This window comes from Leptopilina heterotoma, unplaced genomic scaffold, assembly GCF_015476425.1.
Source record: "Leptopilina heterotoma isolate Lh14 unplaced genomic scaffold, ASM1547642v1 Lhet_262, whole genome shotgun sequence".
Lineage (NCBI taxonomy): Eukaryota > Metazoa > Arthropoda > Insecta > Hymenoptera > Figitidae > Leptopilina > Leptopilina heterotoma.
The window spans coordinates 67,647-95,182 of NW_025110972.1; the positions used below are offsets into that span (position 1 = coordinate 67,647).

Sequence of the window (27,536 nt, forward strand, 5' to 3'; positions counted from 1 at the left end):
TTGAATTCAATGCATTGTTTGTCCTCCGGTAAATCAGCTGATGTCAGCCATATTGAATTTCCCCCACCCAACTTGGACTACCTAATAAAAGCATTTTTGTAGCGCAAGCGCAGTTGCGTTTGGTGAGGGTACCTGGCAGCTCTGAAACGTACGACAAAATTCTCCATCTCACTTTCCCCCTTTTTTCTCTCTCTCTCTCTCCTTTTCTCTCTCACTCTACACCCACACAAATGCAGACATTGAAGAGAGAGAAGGAGAGGGAGAATTGTATAGCTCGAACGAATCGTTCTCGTTCATGATGTACGGAACGAGAAAATCGAACCGACATGCAGTAAGGTGAAATGTTAGTCTTGCTTTGGAGTTTTAAAATATTGATTCGTGATGTGAAAAGACGGTGTGTTGCCCTCCCTTAAAAAGTTTCTTTCAAAATCTCAAGATTTTTACATAAAATTTTCTTTCAAAATCAAGACATTTAATAATAAAGGAAAAAAATTAAACGAAAGTGTTCCTCGTGAAATATTGTGCAAACAAAATAACCTAGAGCAAATATAGTACACGATTATTATATACATATATATACACGGATAATATATATAATATACGTATATATCTATATATACATATATTCTATATATATATATATATATAGATATATATTCTCTCTATATATATATATATATATATTGCATTTGATTTTTTGGCATATATGGAAAATGTCAAAATCTCTCAGCACACTCTACTATCAAGGTCGGAAACATCAGTCTCGCCGGGATATTAAAACTCATTATTTTTCAACTGATATATAAAAGCATGTGCTGCACTTTGATCATGAAAAGTCTTCGATCGTGCCGAGCGATTAATTTCGCGAACCATTCGTCGTGATACGCATGTTCCCGTTGATGTCTCGTCCTCTGCATGTCTCTCGTACGGCAGAAATGGTGCATCAATTTACTTGTATAAATAATGTCGGAATTGAAAATCACGCCTCATTTTTTTTTAAAAGAAATCTTGTGAAAGAGAAAAGGTAATAATTTATAAATTTGTATGAAAATATGCTTCATTTTTTCTTTTTCTGTATTTTTTTCTTGTCTGGATTTTTTTTCTTTTTTGTTTGTGTGGAGAAATTGTTTTTCTTTTTTTTCTTTTACTTCCCCCCCTCTCTCTCTTTCTCTCCTTCCATCCTCTCCCTTGGACTGTCGCCGCGATTCCAATGACTCAACTTTTGCTAAACTGAATATTTTTCTCCAACCATGCGTTAACCCTTTCTTTGCTGTTTTTCTTAACGCCCTTCTTGGTGATGACTGGCAATTTTCACGTGTGACTGAATTTTCGATTTTGAAAAATCTATTTCTTCTAATCTATTTTTGGCCAAATATTTTTTGTGGTTACCCGTGTAGAAATTTAACCATGGCCCAAATAGGGGCCAGATCTTTTGATCATTGTGTAGGCCATATCATGGCATGAAACACCTTCCCAGATCGGGCCCAAGTCTGGCCAGACTTGGGCCCGATCTGGGAAGGTGTTTCATGCCATGTTATGGCCTAGATATGGCAATTTCTACACGGGTAAAAATGGAAAATATTTTTCGAAAATAAAAATCTCTTTTTAATAAATATTTTATGTGGTTAAATGTAGAAAATATTTTTTGAAAATGAATATCTATTTTTAATACATCGGAAATTGTGTTTTTGCAAGTAAAAATATATTTTTAGTAAATTAAAATTTTTTTTTAAACTAAAAATCTATTTTAAATAAATAAAAATGATATGTTTTTAGAGTAAAAATGGGTTTTTGAATTAAAAATATATTTGTAATAAATTGAAAATAATATTTTTTGAAAAAAAAATATTTTTCATAAACTGAAAACTGTATTTTTTAAAAATAAAAAATCCACGTTTCAGAAATTGAAAATTATATTTTTTTATTTCTCGTTTATTTGACAATTTGAAAAATAAAAATCTACTTTTAAGAAATCGAAAATTATATTTTTCATTTGTCGTTTATTATTAATAATTATTTGCAATAAATTTGCCATTTTGAAAAATAAAAATCCACTTTTAGAAAAATAATAAGTTAAAAATAACACGTTTATTTTTTGCAAATAAAAAACTAAAATCTACTTTTAATAATTAAATTAATAAACAAAAAAATTAAAATCTTAAATTAGTAAAATAAAAAAATTAAATTAATTAATATACTTTTGAAAACTATATTTTCTATTTCTCGTTCATATTTATAATCAATTTATTTTAAAAAATGAAAATTTATCTTTGGTAAATTGAAAAATTTCTTATCTTCATTTGTCGTTTGTTATTTGTAATAATTAATCTTCCATTTTGCGAATTAAAAATTTTCATGTAAAAAAATTTTAATTAAATTGTCACTTATTTAATTTTATCACACATTATTTTCTCATTTACATCACAAATTAATTAATTCCTGCTCATATTCAGACTAATTTATTTATTATAACTTTTCGAAAATCACAACTAGTCTAGAATCTAAAAAAATAATATCGAGAAAAACAAGATTTTCTGAAAACCAGTTAGTAGTGTAAAGAAAAAAAAAGATGGACAAAATGGAAAAATTGTTTCTTGAATATAATGAGAAATCAACTTTCCAAACTGACGTATTATTATGTAAATTAAATTTGATTCTATTATGCAACATTTATTCCGCCTAATGTATCTGTAACAATAGTGACTTTTATGAAATTTTGATTGATCAATTTTTATTCATGGATTTAATACATAATAATATATATATACGGGGTTTCCAAATAATTTCCAAAAACTCCTCTGAATACTAATTTTTCATTTTTAAAACAAAAATTAATTTTACTCGTCAAAATAATTATAGAAAAAAAATTCGGTTGAGAGAAAAGATATTTTTTTGTCAAGATTTATTTATTTTTTCACGAGTTTTTTCAATTTGTTTATCGAAATAATCGTTTCAAGACGAAAATTAATTTTATAATCGACAAAATAATTGTAGAAAAAATTCTTTCAGACGAGAAAAAATATAAAGCAAACTGAAGTATATTTTGTCATAAATATATCATTTGCTCAAAATTTATTAACGGAACATTAATATACAAGTCATTTGAATACTGTGGCAAATTTATCTCATCAATATTGATTCATCTAGGAATTTCATGTCAAGATTAAATTTTAATGAATGATAATGAATATTTCTTCAATTACTCATGCCTCAATAATAGTCTGATTATTATTGATCCACACGTTTGATTTGAATACGAAACAGAAAAAAAATCTTTATCCACCGAAAGTAAATTTTTAACAAAATATTATATTACAATTTTTTTCTATAGTGAAAAATGTCTAAAATTTTTTCTAAGAAAAAATATTTCAAATTTTTTACAGCAAGAATTACTACAATTTTTTCCATAGAAAAAACTATTTTAATTTTTCCCCAATAAGAATTATTACCAATTTTTCCCCAATGAAAAATAATTTCAATTTTTTCCTAGTAAAAATTATTTATTTAAACCTTGAGCCTTATTACTAACTAGTTGTCGTACCCGTCTTCTACGGATTTTAGTTTCTACTAATATATTTAAAGAGGTGTCTACCAATCGGGAATTTAGTTTGCGTGAAAAAAACTAATAATTAGTTACCATTAACTATTTCATTAGAAAAATATTACTATTTGAATCAGTAAATTTTACATTTTACCCATTTTTGCTTAATGCCCAGATAGAATTTTGGAATACTAATTGTTTACAGTAAGAAATATCAAAAATTTTCCTTAGTAAAAATAATTATTTTAATTATTTCTCCGAATAAAAATTCAATTTTTTCCTAGTAAAAATTATTTTTATTCATTAAAACTCTGAATTCTACTGCAATTTTTACTCTGTAAAAATTATCAAAATTTTTCTCTAATAAAAATAGATTATTACAATTTTTTCCCAGTAAAAAATATCACAATTTATCCTCAACAAAATTATTACACTTTTTTTTCTAGTAAATATTAATTATTTATTTATTTAAATTCCGCATTCTATTATAATTTATTCTATTCCAGTAAAATTTTATTTTTTGCTTATTTATTTATATATTTAAGTAGTATACGGGACTATATTTTGTTTTTTGAATAGAAATTTAAAGTTAATACAAAACTTTGCAATTTAATAAAATAATAAAAATGAAAAATCTTTTGCGCAGAAAAATAATTGAGTTGAATTTTGATCATGATGATGAAATACATCGAGTTGGAAAAAGGAGTAATGAAGAGTAAACGTCATTCGTTCTTTACTCATATTTGGCGTTTTCAGGTAAGTTTTCATTGAGAAATAATATTAAAAGCAGAAAATAATTTATCAAAAGAAGAGAATTTTTTTTAGAGGAAGAATTATTTTTCTTTAGAGAAACTAAATTATTTTCTTTAGGGGGTGGGGGGGTTTAGAAAACTACACTTTTTTGAGAATAAAAAATTGTTTTTTTAGAGAAACTAAATTTTGTTGGGGGGAGAAATTATTTTTTTTGAAAACTAATTTTTTTCTTCACTTTTAGGCAATGATTTGGAACATTTAGAAGAAGTTTTTCATGGCTTTTGTAAGTGTTGACTTGCATTAGCTCGAAATTAATCAACATGGACTCACCGCCTTCGTGTTCTCTAAGCATGACCGGACCTCTTAGCGATATTGGAAGCAGTGGACTTGGAGGTTCAATATCCAGTGATTCTGTTAGAGCGCATTTAGCAATAGAGGTAAATTTCTTCATAAATATTTTTTTCGAAGTATTTCCAATTATTTCGAAGTGGTTCCAAGAATTCCGATGTATTTTAATATATTTCCTAGTATTTCGAAGTAGTTCCAAGAATCCCGAAGTATTTTGAAGTATTTTCTATAGTATTTTGAAGTACTTCCAAGAATTTCGAAGTATTTTCAAGTATTTCTAAGTATTTCCTAGTATTTCTTGCAATAATTCAGTTATTTTCATAAATAATAAAACTCTTTTTAGGAATTCAATTATTTATATAAATAATAAAACTCATTGCAGAATTTCAATTATTTTAAATACAATTTTAATCGAATTCCTCGAAAAAATGTAATTATTCTTAAAAATTAAAATCTTTGAAAATTTGAATTTTTCAAATTTTTAACTAACAATTCTGCGGAATTAATTTTTTTGAAAAAGTTTAATTGCGGATTTTTTTTAAATTATTTGAAGTTCTTATTTTCTAATATATATTTAATTGAAGAATTTTCAAATAATTAAACTTTTGTAAAATTGAATTATTAATAAACCAATTTAAAAATTCTCAAAGAACTTTTTAAAAAATTATTAAAAATAATGGATATATAGAAGAATTTTAATTAAAAACACTAAAAAAAATTGAATTTCGGAGAAGTTACAAATCATTGCATGAATTCAATTATTTTAAATAATAATAAAATTCTCGGCAGAAATTAAATATTATGTTCAAAAATTTTTAAATTCTTCTTAGGGATTCAATTATTTTCAATACAATCTCAATAGAATTCCATAATCAAATTTTAAATTATAACTATTAACAGACAAGATTATTTTTAAAAGTTGAAGAACATTATTTGTTTAATTTAATTATTTTCAAAGTTTTAAATTAAAATTATTAAAAGAACTACATTATTTTCAAAAAAAAAAAAAATTGAAAGAAATTCTTAAGTTTAAAATAATTTAAGTATCAATTCCTTCCAAACAATTCAATTATTTTCAATATTTTAGTAAAATTCTTTGAATCAATTAAAAATTATTTTTAAAAATTGTAATGTGGCATTCCAGGAGAAATTTACTACTTTTCGGAGCACCCTCACCGATTTCTTTCAAACTTGGTAGTATTACATTTGTTGGTCTAAAGTTTCAGAAAATCAATTTTTTAAGTAAAATCAATTGTTTATTTAAAAGTTACAACAATTGCTCAAAATTGTTTAAATGCCCATATCTTTTAAACGGTACAAGATAATTGAGTTTTCTTTTTTGCTAAAAATTCATAAAGACGAGACGCTTCAAAAATGTTATTAACATTTTTTCTTATTTTGTTAATTAAAAAAGTTATTTAAATAAATAAAATTAACTTTTGAGCCGGAATTCAAAATTAAATGACTTATGAACCAAAAAATTCCTTGTTTTTCACACTTTTATATTCCGAAGAAAAAAAGTTGTTTGAGTTTTTCAATGACTTATAATTTAAACAATGATTCGCTTGTTTACAATTATTTTCCAGATAAATGATCATCTGTTCTCTCCTGCGCGCGACTACTGCTGCGTCACGTCCGTCTGTCGGCATATAATATTTTTGACAAGCGTGGAAAAATTGAGGTTATGTTTAAACAAAACAACGCATTTCAATCTTTTTAAAGTTTTTAGCAGTCATGGAAAAAAAGTTAAATCAAGATATTGATATCCTGATATCCTAAAACTTTAAAAAGATTGAAATGCGTTGTTTTGATTAAACATAACCTCAATTTTTCCACGCTTGTCAAATATATTATATGCCGACAGACGGACGTGACGCAGCAGTAGTCGCGCGCAGGAGAGAACAGATGATCATTTATCTGGAAGATAATTGTAAACAAGCGAATCATTGTTTAAATTATAAGTCATTGAAAAACTCAAACAACTTTTTTTCTTCGGAATATAAAAGTGTGAAAAACAAGGAATTTTTTGGTTCATAAGTCATTTAATTTTGAATTCCGGCTCAAAAGTTAATTTTATTTATTTAAATAACTTTTTTAATTAACAAAATAAGAAAAAATGTTAATAACATTTTTGAAGCGTCTCGTCTTTATGAATTTTTAGCAAAAAAGAAAACTCAATTATCTTGTACCGTTTAAAAGATATGGGCATTTAAACAATTTTGAGCAATTGTTGTAACTTTTAAATAAACAATTGATTTTACTTAAAAAATTGATTTTCTGAAACTTTAGACCAACAAATGTAATACTACCAAGTTTGAAAGAAATCGGTGAGGGTGCTCCGAAAAGTAGTAAATTCCTCCTGGAATGCCACTAATAAAATTCTGAGAGGAATTTAATCATTTTTTCAAAATTTTAATAAAATTCAATGTTTAATTTCAATTTTATTAAAAAATACGATTATTTTAAAGACTTGAAAGAAATTTTTCAAAAAATTCAAGTACTTTAAAAATTTCCAATTAAAATTATTAAACTATTAAAGAAACTCCAATATTTTCGATGCAGTTCCAATAATTCCGAAGTATTTTCTAGTATTTTGAAAAACTTGCAAGAATTTAGAAGTATTTTTAGAATACTTCTATAATATTCTAGAATATGAGAAGTATTCCTAGTATTTTGAAGTACTTTAAAGAATTCCGAAGTATTTTGAAGTATTTCCTAGTATTTTGAAGTACTTCCAAGAATTTCGAAGTATTTCATGGTTGCCACACAAACTGGAAAACCTGGAAATAGCATGGAAATTGAAAAAGGATATGGAAAACCTGGAATTAGCATGGAATTTAAACGAATTTCTGGAATTTTTTGGGTTAATGAAAGATATTAAGAAAAATTCCATTCAACATATTTTTTTTCTTTAAAAATGTTAACATGCAATTTCCCTTTTCCATGTTTTCTCTTTAAATTAATTTATTTTTTTTTTAATTATTGACTGAAACTGTGAAAAGTGTTGTTAAGATTGTTCTAAAAAAAGGATTTTATATCTTTATTAGTATTACGATTGTCAAAATTTTTTGGTACTAGTTGCTTTTTGTTCAAGATTTTGAACAAAGTTTAAAGATAAAAATTATTTAATTTAGACATGACTTCAATGTTCTAATTATGGCTAATTCTTCTGAAAGTGACATTTTTGATATCTCGATTAATTTTATAGAATCTACTCTCCAATAATATTATTAACCATTTTTATAGTAAAAATTTATAATTTATAAGAGAACTAAATTTTTATGGTTTTTTTCAAACTCTTAAAAATTTTTTTAAAATAGTGTTAAAAAATACAATGTTTTTCTATCATTATGTGCATTTTAAAAATTTTTGTACCTCCGTTTTATATGTGATAAAAATGTTTAAATTTTGTCTTCAGTTTAAGTTAAAATTACTATTTATTAAAATTATTTATTAATTTATTATTTATTTATTATTTATTATTTATTAAAATTACTATTTATAAAAAAATTCTTACTTTTGAGTATGAAATAAAGTAGTTTCAATAGAAAAAACCATATAATTTAAAAAAAAATAAATTGAAAAATCGAATATCAAAAGTATCACTTTCAGAAAAATAAACATAAAAATGCCTGTGATTTTAACTGTTTAAGAGAACATTAATTTATAACTATATAATAATGAATATTGTTAACACTGTTTTGTAAAATACTTGTTTTTTCATCACAAATAATTCCTAAATTTGAACCTGGAATTTTTAATATTTTTAACCTGGAAAACCTGGAAAAAGCCTGGAATTTTGAAATCTAGATTTTGTGGCAACCATGTATTTTCAAGTATTTCGAAGTAGTTCCAAGAGTTTCGAAGTATTTTACAGTATTTCTAAGTATTTTCTAGTATTTTTAGAATACTTCTATAATATTCTAGAATATTAGAAGTATTCCTAGTATTTTGAAGTACTTCCAAGAATTTCAAATTATTTTCAAGTATTTCCTAGTATTTTGAAAAACTTGCAAGAATTTAGAAGTATTTTTAGAATACTTCTATAATATTCTAGAATATTAGAAGTATTCCTAGTATTTTGAAGTACTTCCAAGAATTTCAAATTATTTTCAAGTATTTCCTAGTATTTCGAAGTAGTTCCAAGAATTTAGAAGTATTTTTTAAAATTCCGAAGTATTTTTTTTTAATATACCAGTTACACGCTACGAGCCTGTCTATATATATTGTGTTTATCACATTGCTTTTGCTCACGAGTTCAGTATTGAATGTGCCCTTCCAACGAACACCACACTAAATTTCCTTATTATAATAAATTCTTATATTAGTTAACTAACTGTCTTTAATCTTTTCACAACCTCAGCCCAACAATTTTCAAGTATTAAGAATTATTTCCTAGTATTTTCAAGTACTTTGAAGAATGCCGAAGTATTTTTGCAGAAAGTGAGACTAAAAACTTTGCGTTAATTTCCAGATGCAAGAAAGCGACATGGAGAGTAAATCACTGTCCCAGGACTCGTTCGACTATTCCGACGGGATGTGCGGTGAAAATTTCAATACCCTAAAAAAAGGTCCAGGCTGGAACGATTTGGATGGGAAATTAGAGGTGGAAGTTGAAGTGGTGGACGTGGCAATAAAGCCACCACCCGAATTTCAGGACAGTCCATCGCCGCCCGACTCAGCGTCCCTTGGACCAATTCTCTGCTACAATCATTTGCTCTGCGACAAGACGAATCATTCATGGATGGATGAATTCGCCGAGAACCTAGTGCGACTGATTGTCGAGGAAGCACTGGCAATATCCTGCCGGATATCGTGGCCCGAGGGCAGAATTTCCTCCGCGAGTGGAAACAGTAATATGCGAAATTCAAGACGTGCATGGACAACGGACTATTTTGCCTCATCGACATCGTGCCAGAGCGGTGCAACAATAACAATCACACCGTTCAGCACACTCCATCGGCCAAATTCTCGAAGTTCATTGGCATCATCGCGTCTAAGTAGTTCGCACAATTCGATTAATACTTCTGGTCTGGGGCACAAGGTCGACGACAGTAGTTTCATCACGTCGGCAATGTCCCACGACGTACTCACCACGAGTGAAATTAGCGACATGTACAATGTGCCCTTCGATTCTGATATTTACACAGTGCCAATCGATGTCGTGCGTCCTCTCCACGAACTCCGAACACCACAACGACCCAAACGTCACAAGCATCATCGCAAACGACGGAGAAATGTCTCGGCGAGTTCACAAAGCGAATTGGAGGCTCACATCCAACAGGCCAGACACTACTGCGGAAAATCCAGGGCCATTACCCACGTCATCAAATCCCAAAGGCTACTCGCCGAGGTAAACATTTTTTAAAAAGTCTCCTTTCCCCATTTTATAATCAAAAGTAAACAACTTTTTCTTTTTTTCGATTATTAACACCACAACAGAACACAACTATGCTTTTTAATGTTTGTGATTTATATAATAATAATAATAATAATAATAATAATAATAATAATAATAATAATAATAATAATAATAATAATATAACGTTAAGCATAACAAAGAAAAACAAAGACATTCAGACAAAGATTCGTTTAATGTTACTCCAACGTTTCGAAATCCACAGATTTCCTCTTCAGGGAGTCTAATATATACATCAAAAACCAATAAAAATAAAAAGATGTTAGTTCACAATAAGAAATAAAATAGTAAAATAAAACATGAAATAATAAGATAAAGAAATCGAAATATTAACAATAGTAAGTAAAAACAAAAATATTAACACAATTAACGCAAATTAAAAATAGTAGGGGAGAATGGGGCAAGGATAGTTAGGTAAGACGTTTTCGGATCTAGCGAACAAACCTGAATATGTATCTACAAACGAGTAGTATTTTTGGAAAGCCTGGTTATTTGGCTATACTTTTGCTAAACATTATTTTGCTGTAGACTGCAATCCCTACGAGATACGAATGAAAAAGGAAAAAACAAATTTTTAACTAACCTTGCCCCAGTACCAGGGCAAGGATAGATAAAAGAATCCGAAAGATAAAAATGTCATAGAAAGTCAGTAAATTTTCGTTTTCTTTATTTTATTGGATTTAGACTATTCAATATTGATATCTCAAGTATTAACAACATGTTTTGAACATTTTCTAAATATCAATTATTGCATTAAAATTCGTCTGAACTAGAATCTGAGGTTTAACCAATTTTCTTCAGACGTCCACCAATTTCTTGATCAATAAGTTTTGTTTTCCGTATATAATTACGCACCATTTTGTATATCAACATAAAAAGAACACTTACGTAAATAAATATTCGAAAGCAGTAATATAGAAAACAATATGATAAACACTACGTTGACATTTTAGCAAAACAGACTTTTTACAAAAATAAACTCCTAACTTCGCAAATGGTGGCAGATTAACTTCCAATTTTTACTATCATCTATTGGTGTTAAGACGCGAACATATCATGAATGACGCGCTTTTTGAAGAAGCCGTTTAAGCATGACAGCAACTAACTATCCTTGCCCCATCCTCCCCTACGTAAAACAAAAATAATAATATAAGTACAAAAATAACAATCTTACCAATTTAGCAACAGTCAGAAATTAAATTTGTCATAAATAAATTAAAATTCGTCAGAAAATAAAAATATTAAACGTTGGAGTAACATTAAACGAATCTTTGTCGTTCGTCCCCTTATTCTAAAATTGAATAAAAAATTTTTTTGAATTCTTTTGAAGAATTTCTTTAAGTTTTCTTGAAAATAATGTAGTTTTTAGAAAATTTTGAAAATAATTGAACTTTTTCAAAAACTATTATTAAAAATTAAAAAAAAAATTAATTCTTTTACGAACAAAGAATTTTACTATTTCAGCGTTGCCACAGGTTTGGGAAATCAGGGAAAAGTCAGGGATTTTTATTAAAAGTAATGGAAAAAATTAAATGTTTAGAATTTATAAGAAAATTCTGAATTTTTGTGCTTCTGTTTGTCTCATAAACTATAAAATTACCACAAAATCTAAAAAAAACCTTAAATTTTTTCTATTTCTGACAATAATTTATTTCAAATAACTTAATTTTATTGAAGAACTGACATATAGTACATTGTACAACTAGTGGCGAAAGTGTGATTTTTCGAGAGTGAAGTTTGCGGCTCGAGCGTAGCGAGAGCAGCAATCACTCGAGAAAAATCATTCTTTCACCACGAGTTGTGCACTACGTTTTCTCCAACGCCTTGCGAGGAAAGGTTTCTTCGTGAGTTTCGTATAATTTTAATTTAAGATGTTCTTATGTTTAATATAATAAAAGACGAATGTTTTGATTGGGGAAGAAGTTAGATACAAAATAAATCTCGGTCAAAGAACAAGAAAAAAGAATAAATTCATGATTTACTTTCGCCACGCTGAATTTACTTTCGCCACGCCAAATTTTACTTTCGCCACGCTCTTCAGAGCAGTTGAGAAAAGTTCTACTTTCGCCACACTTATCTACCAAGAAAAGCACTCCTTTCAGAGCAAGTGTTGGAGAAAAGTTATTACTTATAAATCATTTAATGAAGTATTTTTTTGAAAAACTTTAATTTCAATTTTGTTGAAATTAGTTTCAATTTAAAAAATTTTAACGCAATTATTTGAAAAAATTTAACTATCTTAAGAAACATTCAAATTCTTTCCAGAAATTCAATTACACTGCAAGCCCGATCAGCGGTCACCCGATCAGTGGTCGCTTGTTTACATCGTTTATGGATGGGGCGGGCGAGGGGCCATGAGGGAGTCGAAAAGTTGTGGCAGTAGCGTATACATTAAAGACGCTCTGGCCCCTTAAAAAAAAATTTAGTAGTCAAGTAATGGTACCCCATCATAAAACAGTTCGTACGGTCCTATATGTTTACGCCCGATCAGCGGTCAAGCACCCCCGGAGCTGACCGCTGATCGGGCTTGCAGTGTATTTTCAAAAAATTTTTAAAAATTCTCGTCAACATTTTAATTATTTTTATAAACAGCATGATGCTTCGCCGAAATTCAATTATAGTATGCATAAATTTTTCTAATATTCATTGTAAAATTAAATTATTCTCATAAATAACAATATTCATCATAAGGATTTAATTATTTTCAAAATTTATAAAATTCTTCGCAGAAATTCAATTATTTTCAAAGAATCCAAAAAAAATTGTTGTCAACATTTCAATTATCTTTTAAATTAAATAGCAAAATTCTTCGCAATAATTCAATTATTTTCGTAAATAATAAAACTCATTGCAGAATTTTAGTTATTTTTAATACAATTTAATCAAATTCCCCAAAAAATGTAATTATTAATAGTAATTTTATTAAAATTCGCCGAAAGAATTCAATTATTTAAAAATTTATTGATAAAATTCTATATAAGAATTAAATAATTTTAAGAAACATTCATTCATTTATTCAATAAATTATTTACATTTGTATTTAAATAATTGAATTTTCGTAGAATTTTCTAATAAAAATTGATTTAAAAATTAATTTCATATATTTAACTTTTAGATTTAACTTTGGAGAAGTTACTAATAATTGCAATTTTTAGAAATAATTGAATTTTGTAAAGATTTCAAATTAAAATCTTTCAAAATTTGAATTTTTCATACTTTTAATTAAAAATTCTATGGAACTAATTTTTTTCAGAAAGCTTAATCGCAATTTTTTAAAATTATTTGAAAGTTTTTATTTTCTAATGTATATTTAATTGAAGAATTTCCAAATAATCTAAATTTCGTAAAACTGAATTGTAAACAAATGAATTTGAAAATTCTCAAAAGAATTTTATTTAAAAATTTTAGAAAATAATAATTGAATTAAAACGATGAAAATAATTTTTAATAAGTTACAGTAACAATATTTTTATATTATGATATAAGATAATGATTTTATTACTCGGTTATAATAATATTCTTTCAAGTTATTGAATTTCAGAAGGTTTGAATTTGAAATTTTTGAAATCTTTTTTCCTATGAAAAAATAATAATGATTAAAAAGAAGTTAAGTTATTGATATTTTCGAATAATTTTACAATTAAAGAAATTCGTAAATAAGTGCGTTAGAACATTTTTTTTTAGTATCTAATCATTTTTAAAGTGAATCAGAATATTCTTTAGGGTCAGGGAAAAAGTCAAAATTTTGTCAGAAAATCAGGGAAAAGTCAGGGAAAAGAAAATTAAATTTTTGTGGCAACCCTGTATTTATAAAAATAATTGAATTGTTTCCAAGAATTTTTAAAAATTTTAGAAAATAATTGCATTCTTTCGTGAAACTTTATTAAAAGAAAATTAAATTATTGTGGCAACCCTGATAAAAATCGAATCATTTTCACTTCGGTGAAGTTCACAACGTTTATGCTCAACGATTGAACAAAAAAAAATTTTTTTTTGACAAAAATAACAAAATATTTTGTTTAAAAATTTTTCTTTTTCAAATTAATAATCAAAAAATGATGCAAAACATTTTTTATTTAAAAATATATAAAAATATAAATAGAAAAATATTTTTCCTTCTAAATCGTTGATCATAATAACAATTTTTGTCCCCTTTTTGAGGATAAAAGATACTGTGATGCCAGTTTAATCTATTTTTACCCTTTTTTTGCAGGTATGTTGCAACGAAACAGGAAACGGCAAACGTCACAGTGTACCCGGTACATCAGGACGGCACAGTTCACGTTCCTCGAATAATAGTCACACGCGAAATATCGGTGAACCAATTCACATGACATTGCACGAGGTGCGACAGTATTTGCAAACTCTATACTCAAGTTCTAGTGATTCTAGTGAAAACAAGATAAAACGCGATAAAATGGCAACTGGCCAATCGTCGTTACATCTTGCAATGCCCAAAGTTCTTAATATTAATAATAACAATAGATATAGTAATCCACATACAGACTCGTCGACAGACACGCCAATATCGAATAATAAAGCTAGCAATGGACTGATACACACTAATAATAATAATAATGGGAACATTAAGAAGCACAAAAAAAGTACACTCGTCAATATTAGGCACAAAAAATCCAAGGACGAGGGTGTTCATAAGGAGAAAACGGAAACTGAACGTGATAAAATAAAAAAGAGTCAACGTAATTTTTCTCTAAATCTCAAACAGACGTTGTGTAATATTTTTAGGTTTAGGCGACTCGGCTCACCTGAGCATTATGTGAATAAAAGAAATAGCATTGTTCAAGGTGATATCGTTGAGGAGGATGAGGGTGTTGATTTTGATCAGCATGCGAATAATAATAATACCACCAATGCAAATGATGTTGATTCATCTGCTCAGAAAATGCCTTTTTTTAAACGCGCTTTACCCCCATTACCAAAGACAAATGGTCACATCGAAATGGAATCGCATAATAAAGAAACACCATCGGCACCACTACCACCGCCGCCAATTTTATTGGCAAAGTGTGAATCGCCGTCTTCCATTCAGCACTTGCCAATTGGAGCTTCGCGTGATGATGAGGAACCTGCTGAGGACACCAGTATGGACTTCGCTGCCAGTATAGAAAAAGTTAAGGATGTAAGTAGACAGAAAAAAAATTCTGAACCATTTTTACCTTCCTTGCTCTCCCCTCTCTTTTCGGCTATAAGGACTTTTATTTAACTTCAAAATTAAATAAATCTCAACATATTTCACATATTTTCACTACTTTAAATTCGCTAATACTAGAAATCAAAAAACTACTCTCGAAAATTATAATCAAATTCTTTAGAACGATTCCATTATTTTCAAAAAATATTTTAAATTCAATTATTATTTTCAATATATCTAGTATTTTCATCAAATTTCGGGAATTTTGAAATTTTTTATTAAACTATTTTTAAAAATTTTAATAGAATTCTTTGTAACATTTAATTATTTATTACTGTTTTCATAAAATTTCCAAAGAGAATTCTATTATTTAAAAAATTTTTGTTAAAATCTTCTTAAAATTTCAATTCTTTTCATGAATAATAAAAATTTTTCAGAAATTCAATTATTTAAATTAGAATTTGCATAAAATTAGTCGAAAGAAATCAATTATTTAAAATTTTTTATAAAATTCTTCGCAAGAATTGAATTATTTTTACAATAATATTTAAATTCTTTCATGAATAATAAAATTCGTTGGAGGAATTCAATTTATTAGCAGGATAAGAAAGAAGTAAATATTTTTGATGAAAATTAGGAAAAAGTCAGGAAAATAAAATATAGAATGGAATTTTTGTCAGTTTTGTGAAGTGTCTAAGACTAGTTTTTTTGGTCGTCAAGTTTAATTTTTTGATAGCTACTTTTTTACTACTTTTTTTTTAGTTTGAAAGCTACTTTTTGCTACTTTTTTAAAATTAATTATCGAGTGCGAAGTCTGATTTGATCATTTAAGAAACAAAACAGAGAAATTAGCAAGGAAATGAAATAAAAGCAAAAATAATTATGGTAAATAGTAAATTCGGAAAAATGTTGAAAATCTGATTCCTGCGGCTAAATTCTGAACCGAAAAGTCGTTTCTATTTTCTCAACAATTGAGAATTTTGGTATTTTTGATGATTTTAAAGACTTCGGGACAAATTGTAGTCTCCCCTCCACTTTCGGCTCTCGGGCATTTTTGTTTAGCTTTAAAAACAAATAATTGTGAAAATATGGAAAAGTTTAAAGAGCGAGAGGTTTTTTTCGGTCTAAAATCCACTCTGGAATCTGCCTCCCTTCAGAGAAATTTGCAAAGAAATTTAATAAAAAATAAAAAAGGATTTCAATTAAAAAAAAAGTTAAAAATCTGCTTCCTGACCGAAAAATTAATTTTAACTTGAAAATAAATAGAAATATTTAGTTTGGCTTTAATTTTGATCGGCCTGGAAGTTTTAGATAATTAGTAGATGCAATATTTTTCTCATTGAATTCTATGATTCCTGACAAAACTCTACAACAGAAAATTTGCATTTATTTTTTAAACTACTCAACATTTTCAGAATTGTACACTTTTTAAACGTTTAAACACAGTTCGGTCATCCCCTCCCTTTTCGGCTAGAAACATTTCTTATTGAACTTTAAATTAAAATAACACCTAAACTTAAGCAATCATTCAAAAAAGTGAAAGACAACATTTTTGTTTAGAATCTTCCCAGGAATCTGCCTTTACCACAGTATTAATTTTAATTTGAATAAAAATATTTTAATAATTAAATATTTAAATAGTAGGGTCAAACCATTTTATTTCGCCTAATGTATTTTTGACCTTTATAAAAAATTTCAATACTTCGGGAGAATATTCTTACATGTTTTGGGATTACGAAATGCACAATGATTTGTAAAAAATAATTTCATTTCATATAAAAAAAGATATTATAAATTGAAAGTACATGAAAAAAGGTTACATTGACAGGGATTACAAAATATTTAAAAAAGGAGTAATCTCTTTAAGAAATATAAAAAAAGCGATTGCTATTTATTTTTAAAGACTTAATTTGTGATTTGAACTTAATAAAAGTATCAAATAATTTATAATAAACTGTAAAATATGTTATTTAAGTTTCTGTATGAAATGTCAAAAATCGATCATATTTAACAATTTTTTTTGACAAACTAATTTAATTTTCGTAAATCAGAATTATTTAAATAATAAGTATTTTAAATACACTTTATTATTATTTAAATACTTTTTTGATTATCAACTGAGAAATATAAAAAAATTTACCTTAAAAATGAACCATTCTTCATTTTATCGGGATTTTGAATGCACTGAGAAAACATTATACTTAAATGAAACACAAAAATAATGTTAGACGATTTTGTTTAATTGAAATTAGTTTGCAAGTTTAATCTCAATATATAGAAAATATTTACTGCATTGATTCAAAAGTATTATTTGTTTGAATAATTATATTTAATTCAAACATATTTTCTGTTTACGGTTTAAACAAAAATTATGTTTAAAAATTTTATGTTTTAATCAAACTTAAAAGTTGACTACAGATAATTTAAAATTAATCACAATTTATGTTTGATTTCAATATATAATCTCTTAAACTGAACCAGAAAATATGTTTAAATTAAACTTAAATATGTTTGACTGTATGGCAAAGATATTTTAAGTTTGATTTAAACAAAATTTGTTTGAATCAAATAATTTCTTTTCTCAGTGTGTTTGTAACTTCGTTGGAGAAAACCCGATTTATGCCAAATTTTTGGAGCATGTTGATTGAAACAATATCTTCCTGCTACTAAAATTTCGCGATGGGTTTTGCACTAGTTTTCAAAAAAAATTGATTTAAAAAAGTGTTTATTTTGAAGGTTAATGACAAGTATTATAGCTGACTTGAAGTTGGTTTGTTTTAAACTGACTTTAAAAAAATCGTTTTATTTTGAATTTGGCTTTTATTGCAAGTAGCAAACCAACTTCAAGTCAGCTATAATACTTGTCATTAACCTTCAAAATAAACACTTTTTTAAATCAATTTTTTTTGAAAACTAGTGCAAAACCCATCGCGAAATTTTAGTAGCAGGAAGATATTGTTTCAATCAACATGCTCCAAAAATTTGGCATAAATCGGGTTTTCTCCAACGAAGTTACAAACATTCAAAATCCCGATAAAATGAAAAATGGTTCATTTTTAAGGTAAATTTTTTTATATTTCTCAGTTGATAATCAAAAAAGTATTTAAATAATAATAAAGTGTATTTAAAATACTTATTATTTAAATAATTCTGATTTACGAAAATTAAATTAGTTTGTCAAAAAAAATTGTTAAATATGATCGATTTTTGACATTTCATACAGAAACTTAAATAACATATTTTACAGTTTATTATAAATTATTTGATACTTTTATTAAGTTCAAATCACAAATTAAGTCTTTAAAAATAAATAGCAATCGCTTTTTTTATATTTCTTAAAGAGATTACTCCTTTTTTAAATATTTTGTAATCCCTGTCAATGTAACCTTTTTTCATGTACTTTCAATTTATAATATCTTTTTTTATATGAAATGAAATTATTTTTTACAAATCATTGTGCATTTCGTAATCCCAAAACATGTAAGAATATTCTCCCGAAGTATTGAAATTTTTTATAAAGGTCAAAAATACATTAGGCGAAATAAAATGGTTTGACCCAGTATTGATAATTAATTTTTTATTTCGAATAGTATGGATGGTACTGGGGTCCTATAAGCGGCGAGGCTGCGGAAAAAATACTATCCAACGAGCCGGATGGATCATTCATTGTGAGAGATAGCAGTGATGACCATTACATTTTTTCCCTGTCATTTAAATTGAACAGTTGTGTAAGACACGTGAGGATAGAACACGATCAGGGTATGTAATTGGTTATTTTGAAAAAAATTAATAATTAATAAAAATCCCTCATTGCCATAATTTACGAATTTTTAATCTAGAATTTAACTATTTTTGTTTATTATCAAATAATAATTTCTAATACAATTTTTTAATTATATTTAATATTTTTTAATACAATTTGTTTATTGTATTAAATATTTTTTAATGCAATTTGTTTATTATATTAAATATTTTTTAATAAATTTACGCCTTTTATTAAACAATAATTTTAAAAAACAGTTTTAGCAAAAAAGAAATATTTTTTAATTACAATTTCTTAATTATATCAATTATTTTGATTGTATAATAATAATTGTACAAAAATGTTAATTCGATCATCTAAGGGAACGTCCATAAACTACGTAGACCAATTTTTTGGAAATTTTAACCCCCCCTCCCCCCACGTGGACGCAATTACATGTATTAGTGACATTTTTTCCTCTTATGGTAGACAATTGCTTGACCCCCCTCCCCCTCCCCCTAGACGTGCTACGTAGTTTATAAACGTTCCCTAATAGAAAAAATCCATTTTTGCTTCCTCATGAGGAAGCTTTGCATTGGTGACGATTTTCAATTTTTCAAAAGAAGGTTATATGGACTCATTTTCATCTAAAACATATGTATATTCAATTATGAGCAAATGTCCAGATGTATGTATGTGTGTGTGTGTGTATATATATATATGTGTGTGTGTGTGTGTGTGTGTGTATGTCACAAAAATTGTGTACAAATTATCTCAGACAAATTTTGATGGATTGTCCTGAAAAAAAATTCAGAAAAATTTTTTTTTTGTATTTTTTGAAATAATTTTTTTATTTGTTAATATTTTCATTAATTTTTCTCAAAATTACATTCCTGACAAGAAAACGAATCGATTGATGTATACAAAGTATATATTTTATCAAAATTTATCAAATTAATAAATATTTTTCTTTTTAAAAAAAAATTCAAATTTTGTATTTTTTTCATAATTTATTTAATATTAATATTAATATTTTGAAATGATTATTCTATCATAAAAAAGAAGCAATTGGCAAATGAAAGTGTAAATTTCACCAAATATTTATATAACAACTTATAAATTATAAATGATTTATATAATTTTATTTTTAACAAATCTTCTGGACGAACCCTTTTGTACATAGTTTTTCAAAAGTTTGCAAAACCGCAATTTTTATACATTGAGGAAGCTAAATGGTCATGAAATGAACAACTTGTTTTCTAGTATCCACAAGTTCTAAAAGTTCAAAATAAGGAAATTTTTTCCCAATATTAATATTTTGAAAAATTACTGGCTGTTATAAAAAGCAAAAAGAAAATTAAGCATTTTGGAATTTTATAATTAAGTTTTTTTAATACTTAACGCAAAATTATTGCAATACAATTTTTATTAGAAGAAGAAGAAATAAATAAATTTCGTTTAGAACTTTAGGAACAAAATTTTTAATTAATACCTTGAAAAAAATGGATTGGATACAAATAAACGATTTCTTGTCTATTATCAAAAAGGGTTGCCACACAACCTGGAAAACCTGAAAATGTCAGTGAATTTTGATCGGAATCCTGGAAAATTATTTCAGTTTTGAATGAATTAATTAAATAATAAAAATTTCACAGGAATTCTATTATTTACAAATTCTTTATAAATTTCTTCGCAATAATTCAATTATTTTCATAAATAATCAAATTTTTTTACAGAGATTCAATTACTTTCATAAATAAATAATAATAAAAAACTTTATAGGTTTTCAAAAATTTTCATAAGTAATAAAACTCATCGCAGAATTTAAATTACTTTTAATACAATTTTAATCAAGTTTCTCAAAAAAATGTAATTATTCTTAAAAGTTTTATTGAAATTCATCAAAGAAATTCAATTTATTACTTTAAAAAGCCTTCCTATAATTTATTTATTAGTAAAGATGTTTTCTAATTTGAATTAGTAACTGACTTTTGCTTTTGAATTAGCAGATTTTACTAAAAAATAGTCATTTCTACTAATTTAATAGTGAAATTTACTAATTCAAAAGCAAAAAGTCAGTCACTAATTCCAATTAGTAAACATTTTTACTAATTCAAATTTAGAGAGAAAGTATTTTAGCGTGAATTTTTAGAAATAATTGAATTTTGAAAAGGTTTCAAATTATAATCTTTGAATGTTTGAATTTTTCATACTTTGAACTAAAAATTGTGTATATTTAATTTTTTTGAAAAAGTTTAATAGAATTTTTTTGAAGTTATGTGAAGTTTTTATTTTCTAATATATATTTGATTGAAGAATTTCCGAATAATCGATGAAATTTTGTAAAAAATTGAATTGTAAACAAAAAGATTTGAAAATTTTCAAAGAAATTTTTCAAAAATTATTAAAAATAATTTATTTAAAGAATAATTTTAGTTAAAAATTCTGGAAAACAATAATTGAATTGAAGTGATGAAAGTAATTTTGAAGAAGTTACAGTGACAATATTCTTATAATATAAAATAATGATTTTATCACACGGAGAGAAAAATCAAGCGTTTGTAGTATGGACAGTTAAGCTTATTTCGTAAAAGAATGCACATGCGCAATATGCGTAAAACTTCTGCTGTATTTGTATAAATTTCTACGTTATCAGCATAAAAGTTCTACCTGTAACGCATGGGACGTCAGTATACTACGATTGCAAGAGATCCATGCTTTTTTAGTATATGTTTCATGCAACTGAGGTATAAAAACATGCCTCTTTAGCAGGACGTTCATACAAAATTAGCATAGGAAGTCTCCATACTACAAACGCTTGATTTTTCTCTCCGTGCAGTCGGTCATTTTAAATTATTATAAAACATGAAGATATCGATTGTTCCGAGTCGATCGATTTCTTCATGTTTTATAAAATTTTTTTATAAGTTGTTTAATTTCAAAAAGGTTTGAATTTGAAATTTTTTAAAATCTTAATTCTTATGGAAAAATTATACTGACTAAATATTTATTTAAAAAAGATAAATACAACAATGCGGAATACAGTATTATATGAAAGTTTCATGTGTTTGTAAAAATTTATTGGAATTATTTAATTTTGTAATTTATAAATGTAGTTTTAAAAATAAGAAAAAATTCCTTTTTTTAACCTGGAAAACCTGGAAAAGTCAGGGCATTTGAAATGAGCAAAAGCGTGGCAACCCTGTCAAATAAATATTTATTTTAATCAAATAATTTTCAATTCAAGTCAATTATATATTATATTTGCTTCAAATACTAAAATTATTGGTTCAAATAAAATTTATTTTATTTAAATAAAAATAACTTGATTCAAGGAAATATTAATTTCATAATAGACAAGTTATTGGTTATTTAACTCAAGTAAACTTTTTTTCAGTGTAATACAATTTAATTAATTAATTACTATTTAGTATTTTCGTAATTAATAAATAATTAATGGTTTCTTAATTAACAAATAATTAATACAGCAACAGTTCGCGCGGCTAACTTCTTACTTGCTTTTTAAAATAAAATAATAGAATTTAAAAATATTTAATTAAAATTTTTTTTCTTAAAAATAGTAATTACCTATATGAATTGGAATATAGTTTTAATACTATATTATAATTATAATAATAATATATTCTAAGACAGGGAATTCAGGGAAAAGTTAGGGATTTTTATTAAAAGTAATGGAAAAAATTAAATTTCTAGAATTCATAAGAAAATTTGAGTTTACAATTTATTCATAAATAGATTAACTTCATAAGGTTTTAATTCGAAATTCTATAAAATTTCAATTTCAATGAATTTAATTAGAAATAGCTAAAATAAGTTTAGTTTCTGATTTTGATGTCAATACATATTTTAACAATAATGTCTATATTAACTATTCTAATGTTCTTATAAAATAACGAAGTTGATTGGAATTTACTTTCTGAAAAAATCAAAATTTCTATAACAATCGTGATTCAAAAATATACCTAAGTTCTGCAAGCTTTTCACTCCTTTTTAAAAAAATACTTTTAAGATTTTCTTGAAAAATGTAATTAATCTAGATTAAAAAATATAAATTTATCCATTTTTTCCAAGAGGAACTTGAAATTTTGTTAAAAATTTATAATTGATAAATCAAATTTATAAATTATAAACAATCTCGACGCCTCCCGTTCATAAAATTCTACCTTAAACGTCAATGCAAGACAATTCTATTTGCAAAAGAAGTGCTACATGAAGTTAACAAAAGAATCGTGCAAGATAATTCTATTTCAATTTTTCTGTGCAAGACAATTCTATCTCAAAGTTTCAATGAAAGATAATTTTTCATCTTGACTTAAATAAAAAACACTCATTGAACCTCAAAATTGCGGTTTATAACTAGTATTAAAGTTTATTATATCATGCATTAAAACTTTTGATAGCATTTTTTTGTATACATATAATAATATTTTGCACGTAACTTTGAGATAGAATTGCACGGAAAAATTGAAATAGAATTATCTTGCATGATTCTTTGTTAACTTTATATTGCACTTCTTTTGCAAATAGAATTGTCTTGCATTTGACGTTTAAGATAGAATTTTATGATATCTTTGAATTTTGTTTTAAAAAATTGTAATTGAGAAATAGAAATGGTGCAAATTAGTTCCTTTTTATAAAAGAAAAACAGAATTTGTACAAAAAATAAGATAAAAATAGGAATTGTGCAAATATTATTTCTTTTGTTAATAGCGAAGAAATGGCGACTGTAAAAAAAAATCTCGAAAATCTGGTTGACATGATATCTCCAGTCAGAACAGACGGAATCAAAAGATTCAAACGGCATATTAAAATATAGGTACCTAAGTGGTTATAGCCTGAAGTAAAATCATAATTTTTAAATAATTTTTAACCTGTTTTTTAAACAATTTTAGTTGCAAAGGAAGGGTTAAAAAAGTAAAAAGTCCGTCATTTTGTTATTTTTCAATGAAAATTTTTTATTTTACTTCAGGCTATAACCACTTACTTATATTTTAATATGCCGTTTTGATTTTTTGATTCCGTCTGTTCTGACTGAAGATATCATGTCAACCAGATTTTCGAGATTTTTTTTACAGTCGCCATTTCTTCGCTATTGACAACAAAAAATATAGAAAGAAATTTTTTTTATTTAGTTTAATATACACTGGGGTCAGAAAGTTTCAGTACATTTGTACTGATTACTATTAATTGCTCGCTTCACTTCAAATTCAAACATTTCAGTAAAAATAGAGGCAACAGCTATCAAACTAGGATCATTTTAAAGTTCGATAAATTTCGAGTCAAATAGGCTAAGATATAATCAATTTAATACTGTAAATATTAAAAATATAATTATTTAAAGTTGAAGATTTTTTGTGAAAATTGCCATCTTAAAATCTGGAGTTCTAGCGAACGCGCCAATTGAAGAAAAATTTTTTTTAGAGTTTGACAGTTGTACAATATCAAGTACAAATTCCATTCTTTAATTCTAGATCAAAATCATTTACAAATATTAAGTATTTTATTCAAATTCTTTAAAAATAAATTCTCCTGCTCTTAATTTTTCGAAGAATAAAAATTGCAAATTCGTCGTTTCCATTCATTTGTTTTATCAATGAACCACACTTTTGAAAAATAAAGAACCTCTTGATTGTAAGAAATTTATAATTTTTACATGAAATTTAACACTCTTCTTACAATTTTACAAATTTTAATTCTGTCATTATTCCTAATTTTCTTTCTCGATGACTATTTTCTTATTTTACAAAAACACAGAGATTATGCATATTTTTCAAAAATGTGGTTAATTGATCAAACAAGTGAACGGAAACGACGAATTTGCAATTTTTATTCTTCGAAAAATTGAGAGCAGGAGAATTTATTTTTAAAGAATTTGAATAAAATACTTAATATTTGTAAATGATTTTGATCTAGAATTAAAGAATGGAATTTGTACTTGATATTGTACAACTGTCAAACTCTAAAAAAAAATTTTCTTCAATTGGCGCGTTCGCTAGAACTCCAGATTTTAAGATGGCAATTTTCACAAAAAATCTTCAACTTTAAATAATTATATTTTTAATATTTACAGTATTAAATTGATTATATCTTAGCCTATTTGACTCGAAATTTATCGAACTTTAAAATGATCCTAGTTTGATAGCTGTTGCCCCTATTTTTACTGAAATGTTTGAATTTGAAGTGAAGCGAGCATTTAATAGTAATCAGTACAAATGTACTGAAACTTTCTGACCCCAGTGTATAGGTAAAAATATGTAAAAATTTTAAAATGTTTAAATAATTTAATGTTTAAATGTTTACTATGAAAAAAAAAATCTTCAAAATACGTGCAAAAGATCCAGACTGACCCTTTAAGAAGTAAAAAAAAATCTGCATAATTTCGATTTTACAAAACACATAATATTTAACAAAATTATAGTCTTTTAATGAAAAGAAATGAAAAAAATTCTGATGATTTCTATTTCTCATTAAAACTTTGAATTAATTATAAAATAAAAGAAATTATAAAATATAATAATATTATAATACAATCTATCTAAAGATAACAAAAAACAAAAGACAACTTCAGAGTGTGAGGGACAGCAAAAGTCAATGAATGAAAGAACATTCAAATTACTATATTAATTTTCGTAATAAATAAATAATTAATATTTTCTTAATTAATAAATAATAATAAAAGGCCTGTCCCGTTAATAATTAAATAAATAAATATTTTCGTAATTGAAAAATAATTAATAATTTCGAAATTAATAAATAATTGATATTTTTTTAATGAATAATTAATTAATTTAATTCGTTTTTTTTGCAGGTAATTTTAGTTTCGGAAGTTGCACAAAATTCAAATCGCACACAATTGTCGATTTCATTGAGAATGCAGTTGAACATTCGAGGAGTGGTCGTTATTTATTTTTTCTTCATCGTCGACCTGTTTTGGGTCCGATGAGAGTACAATTACTTCATCCCGTATCAAGATTCAAACAAGTGCAGAGCTTGCAGCATACGTGTAGATTTGTCATATTAAAATTGGTTCGAAAGGATCTCATTTCAACACTACCTCTGCCAAGGCGTCTCATTGATTATTTGAATACACCTCATTATTATAGCGAGCAATTGGCCGAACAAGAGGAACGTGTTGAATCGCCAGTTAGCTCCTCAACTGGCGAATTAGAAAAGATTTGTTTTACACCGCAAGGCCTATCGTGAGGTATAAAAAATACGTAAGAAAAAAAAGAAGGAGAAAAAGAAAATCGCATATTAAAATTTCATACGCGATCTGTAATATATAAAAGAGGGAAAAAATGAGCATACTACTAATATTTAATATTTCCTCCATTTTCTCTTTCATTCAAAAAGGGAATTTTTTTTAAGGCACAATATTGTTTATTCGAATTTTGCGCCTGTAGACTGAAAAAATCTGTGAGTGATAGTTATTTAAATTTTTTTTTGATATGTTGCGAAGGTGAAGAAATTTTTTTTTGTTATTTGTTAGAAAAAAGATACGTTATTGAAATTTTTAAATATGTATCGTTAAATATGGTCACGGATGCAAGAACGACTTGATATTAGTTTTTTTTATATAGACATAGGCGATAATTATTATTGATCTGGCATTCGTGTTCCTATTTGCTTGATCGACAAGTTCTCTATTTTATGGAATTATTTATTAAAAAACATTGGTGCAATATTGTAGATGTTAATTATCAAAATGAAGTCGTTTAAAGGCTCATCGCTCTCCCTCCTCCAAAGTCTGTTTTTCTGTTGTTTGTTACAAATTTCTTGTCAGAATTAAAAAAAATATTTTTTTTTATTTTAATTATTATTTTTATTTTTCCTTATCTTTTTCTTCATTTTCTATTATTATTTTTCTCTACCTTCTAAACATTATTTTTCTTTATTTTCCAAATATTATTTTTCCTTTTCTTTATTTTCTAAATATTATTTTTCTTTTTTATTCTTTGGAATTCTTTTTTCAGAAATTGTTTTTGTTTCTTTATCAAAAAACATCTTCCCCTGATCTTTGTATACGCTACTTTAGAATATAAGATATATCGATAAAAATAATAATTTGAGTAAAATAATAAAAAAAGTAGCATTTCATAGAAAGTACGCTGCAAACAAACAATTATGAAAAATAAAAGTTTTTTCCAGCATGCCGATTACTCGTGACTACGGAATATATATAAAAACCGTCATTTAGATAAACGTCATTAAAAAGAAAAAGAAAAAAAATACATCATAAGAATTATACACATTTTATACTCATTCCTTTTTGGAAAATGTATACGGTTATTTGTATATACCTTTAGCCTAAAAGAAAGAAAAAAACATTGAAAAGAAAAATGAATTGAAAAAGTTGATTTTCCATTTTTTCAAACTTCTCCAACAAAAAAAATAAAAATGAAGAAAAATGAAAAAAAATAATAATACAACGCCACCAATAATATAAAAAAAATAAATGCGAAGGGCACATACACAGACACAAACAAGTGATATGCAAAAACGACTTGCGCGGGCATTGTGATTTTATTTAATAAAAATAAAATTCCGTCTATATATTTAA

General features: G+C 26.0%; 1 protein-coding gene across 5 annotated transcripts; it reads left to right on the forward strand.

Moving 5' to 3' along the window:
• Positions 1–163: 163 nt before the first annotated feature.
• LOC122503446 lies at positions 164–27,536 on the forward strand. Of its 5 annotated transcripts, none has more exons than XM_043613992.1 (8): positions 164–551; positions 731–1,024; positions 4,188–4,297; positions 4,536–4,731; positions 9,117–9,995; positions 14,275–15,201; positions 18,804–18,972; positions 25,785–27,536. In XM_043613992.1, the coding sequence occupies exons 4-8, from the start codon at positions 4,615–4,617 to the stop codon at positions 26,177–26,179; spliced, it is 2,487 nt and encodes an 828-aa protein (XP_043469927.1). In that variant the 5' UTR covers positions 164–551; positions 731–1,024; positions 4,188–4,297; positions 4,536–4,614; the 3' UTR covers positions 26,180–27,536. The 5 variants fall into 5 exon arrangements, with proteins under 5 accessions (XP_043469927.1, XP_043469928.1, XP_043469929.1 ...); XM_043613993.1 differs by having other exon boundaries at positions 748–1,024; XM_043613994.1 differs by having other exon boundaries at positions 164–394.

What these genes read in the sequence shown, in the direction of transcription:
- LOC122503446 (XM_043613992.1), top strand. Translation starts at nt 4,615, where the DNA reads ATGGACTCACCGCCTTCGTGTTCTCTAAGCATGACCGGACCTCTTAGC. An exon ending in GTATAGAAAAAGTTAAGGAT is followed by an intron (nt 15,202 to 18,803) that starts GTAAGTAGACAG and finishes TATTTCGAATAG; the next exon opens with TATGGATGGTACTGGGGTCC. An exon ending in GAGGATAGAACACGATCAGG is followed by an intron (nt 18,973 to 25,784) that starts GTATGTAATTGG and finishes TTTTTTTTGCAG; the next exon opens with GTAATTTTAGTTTCGGAAGT.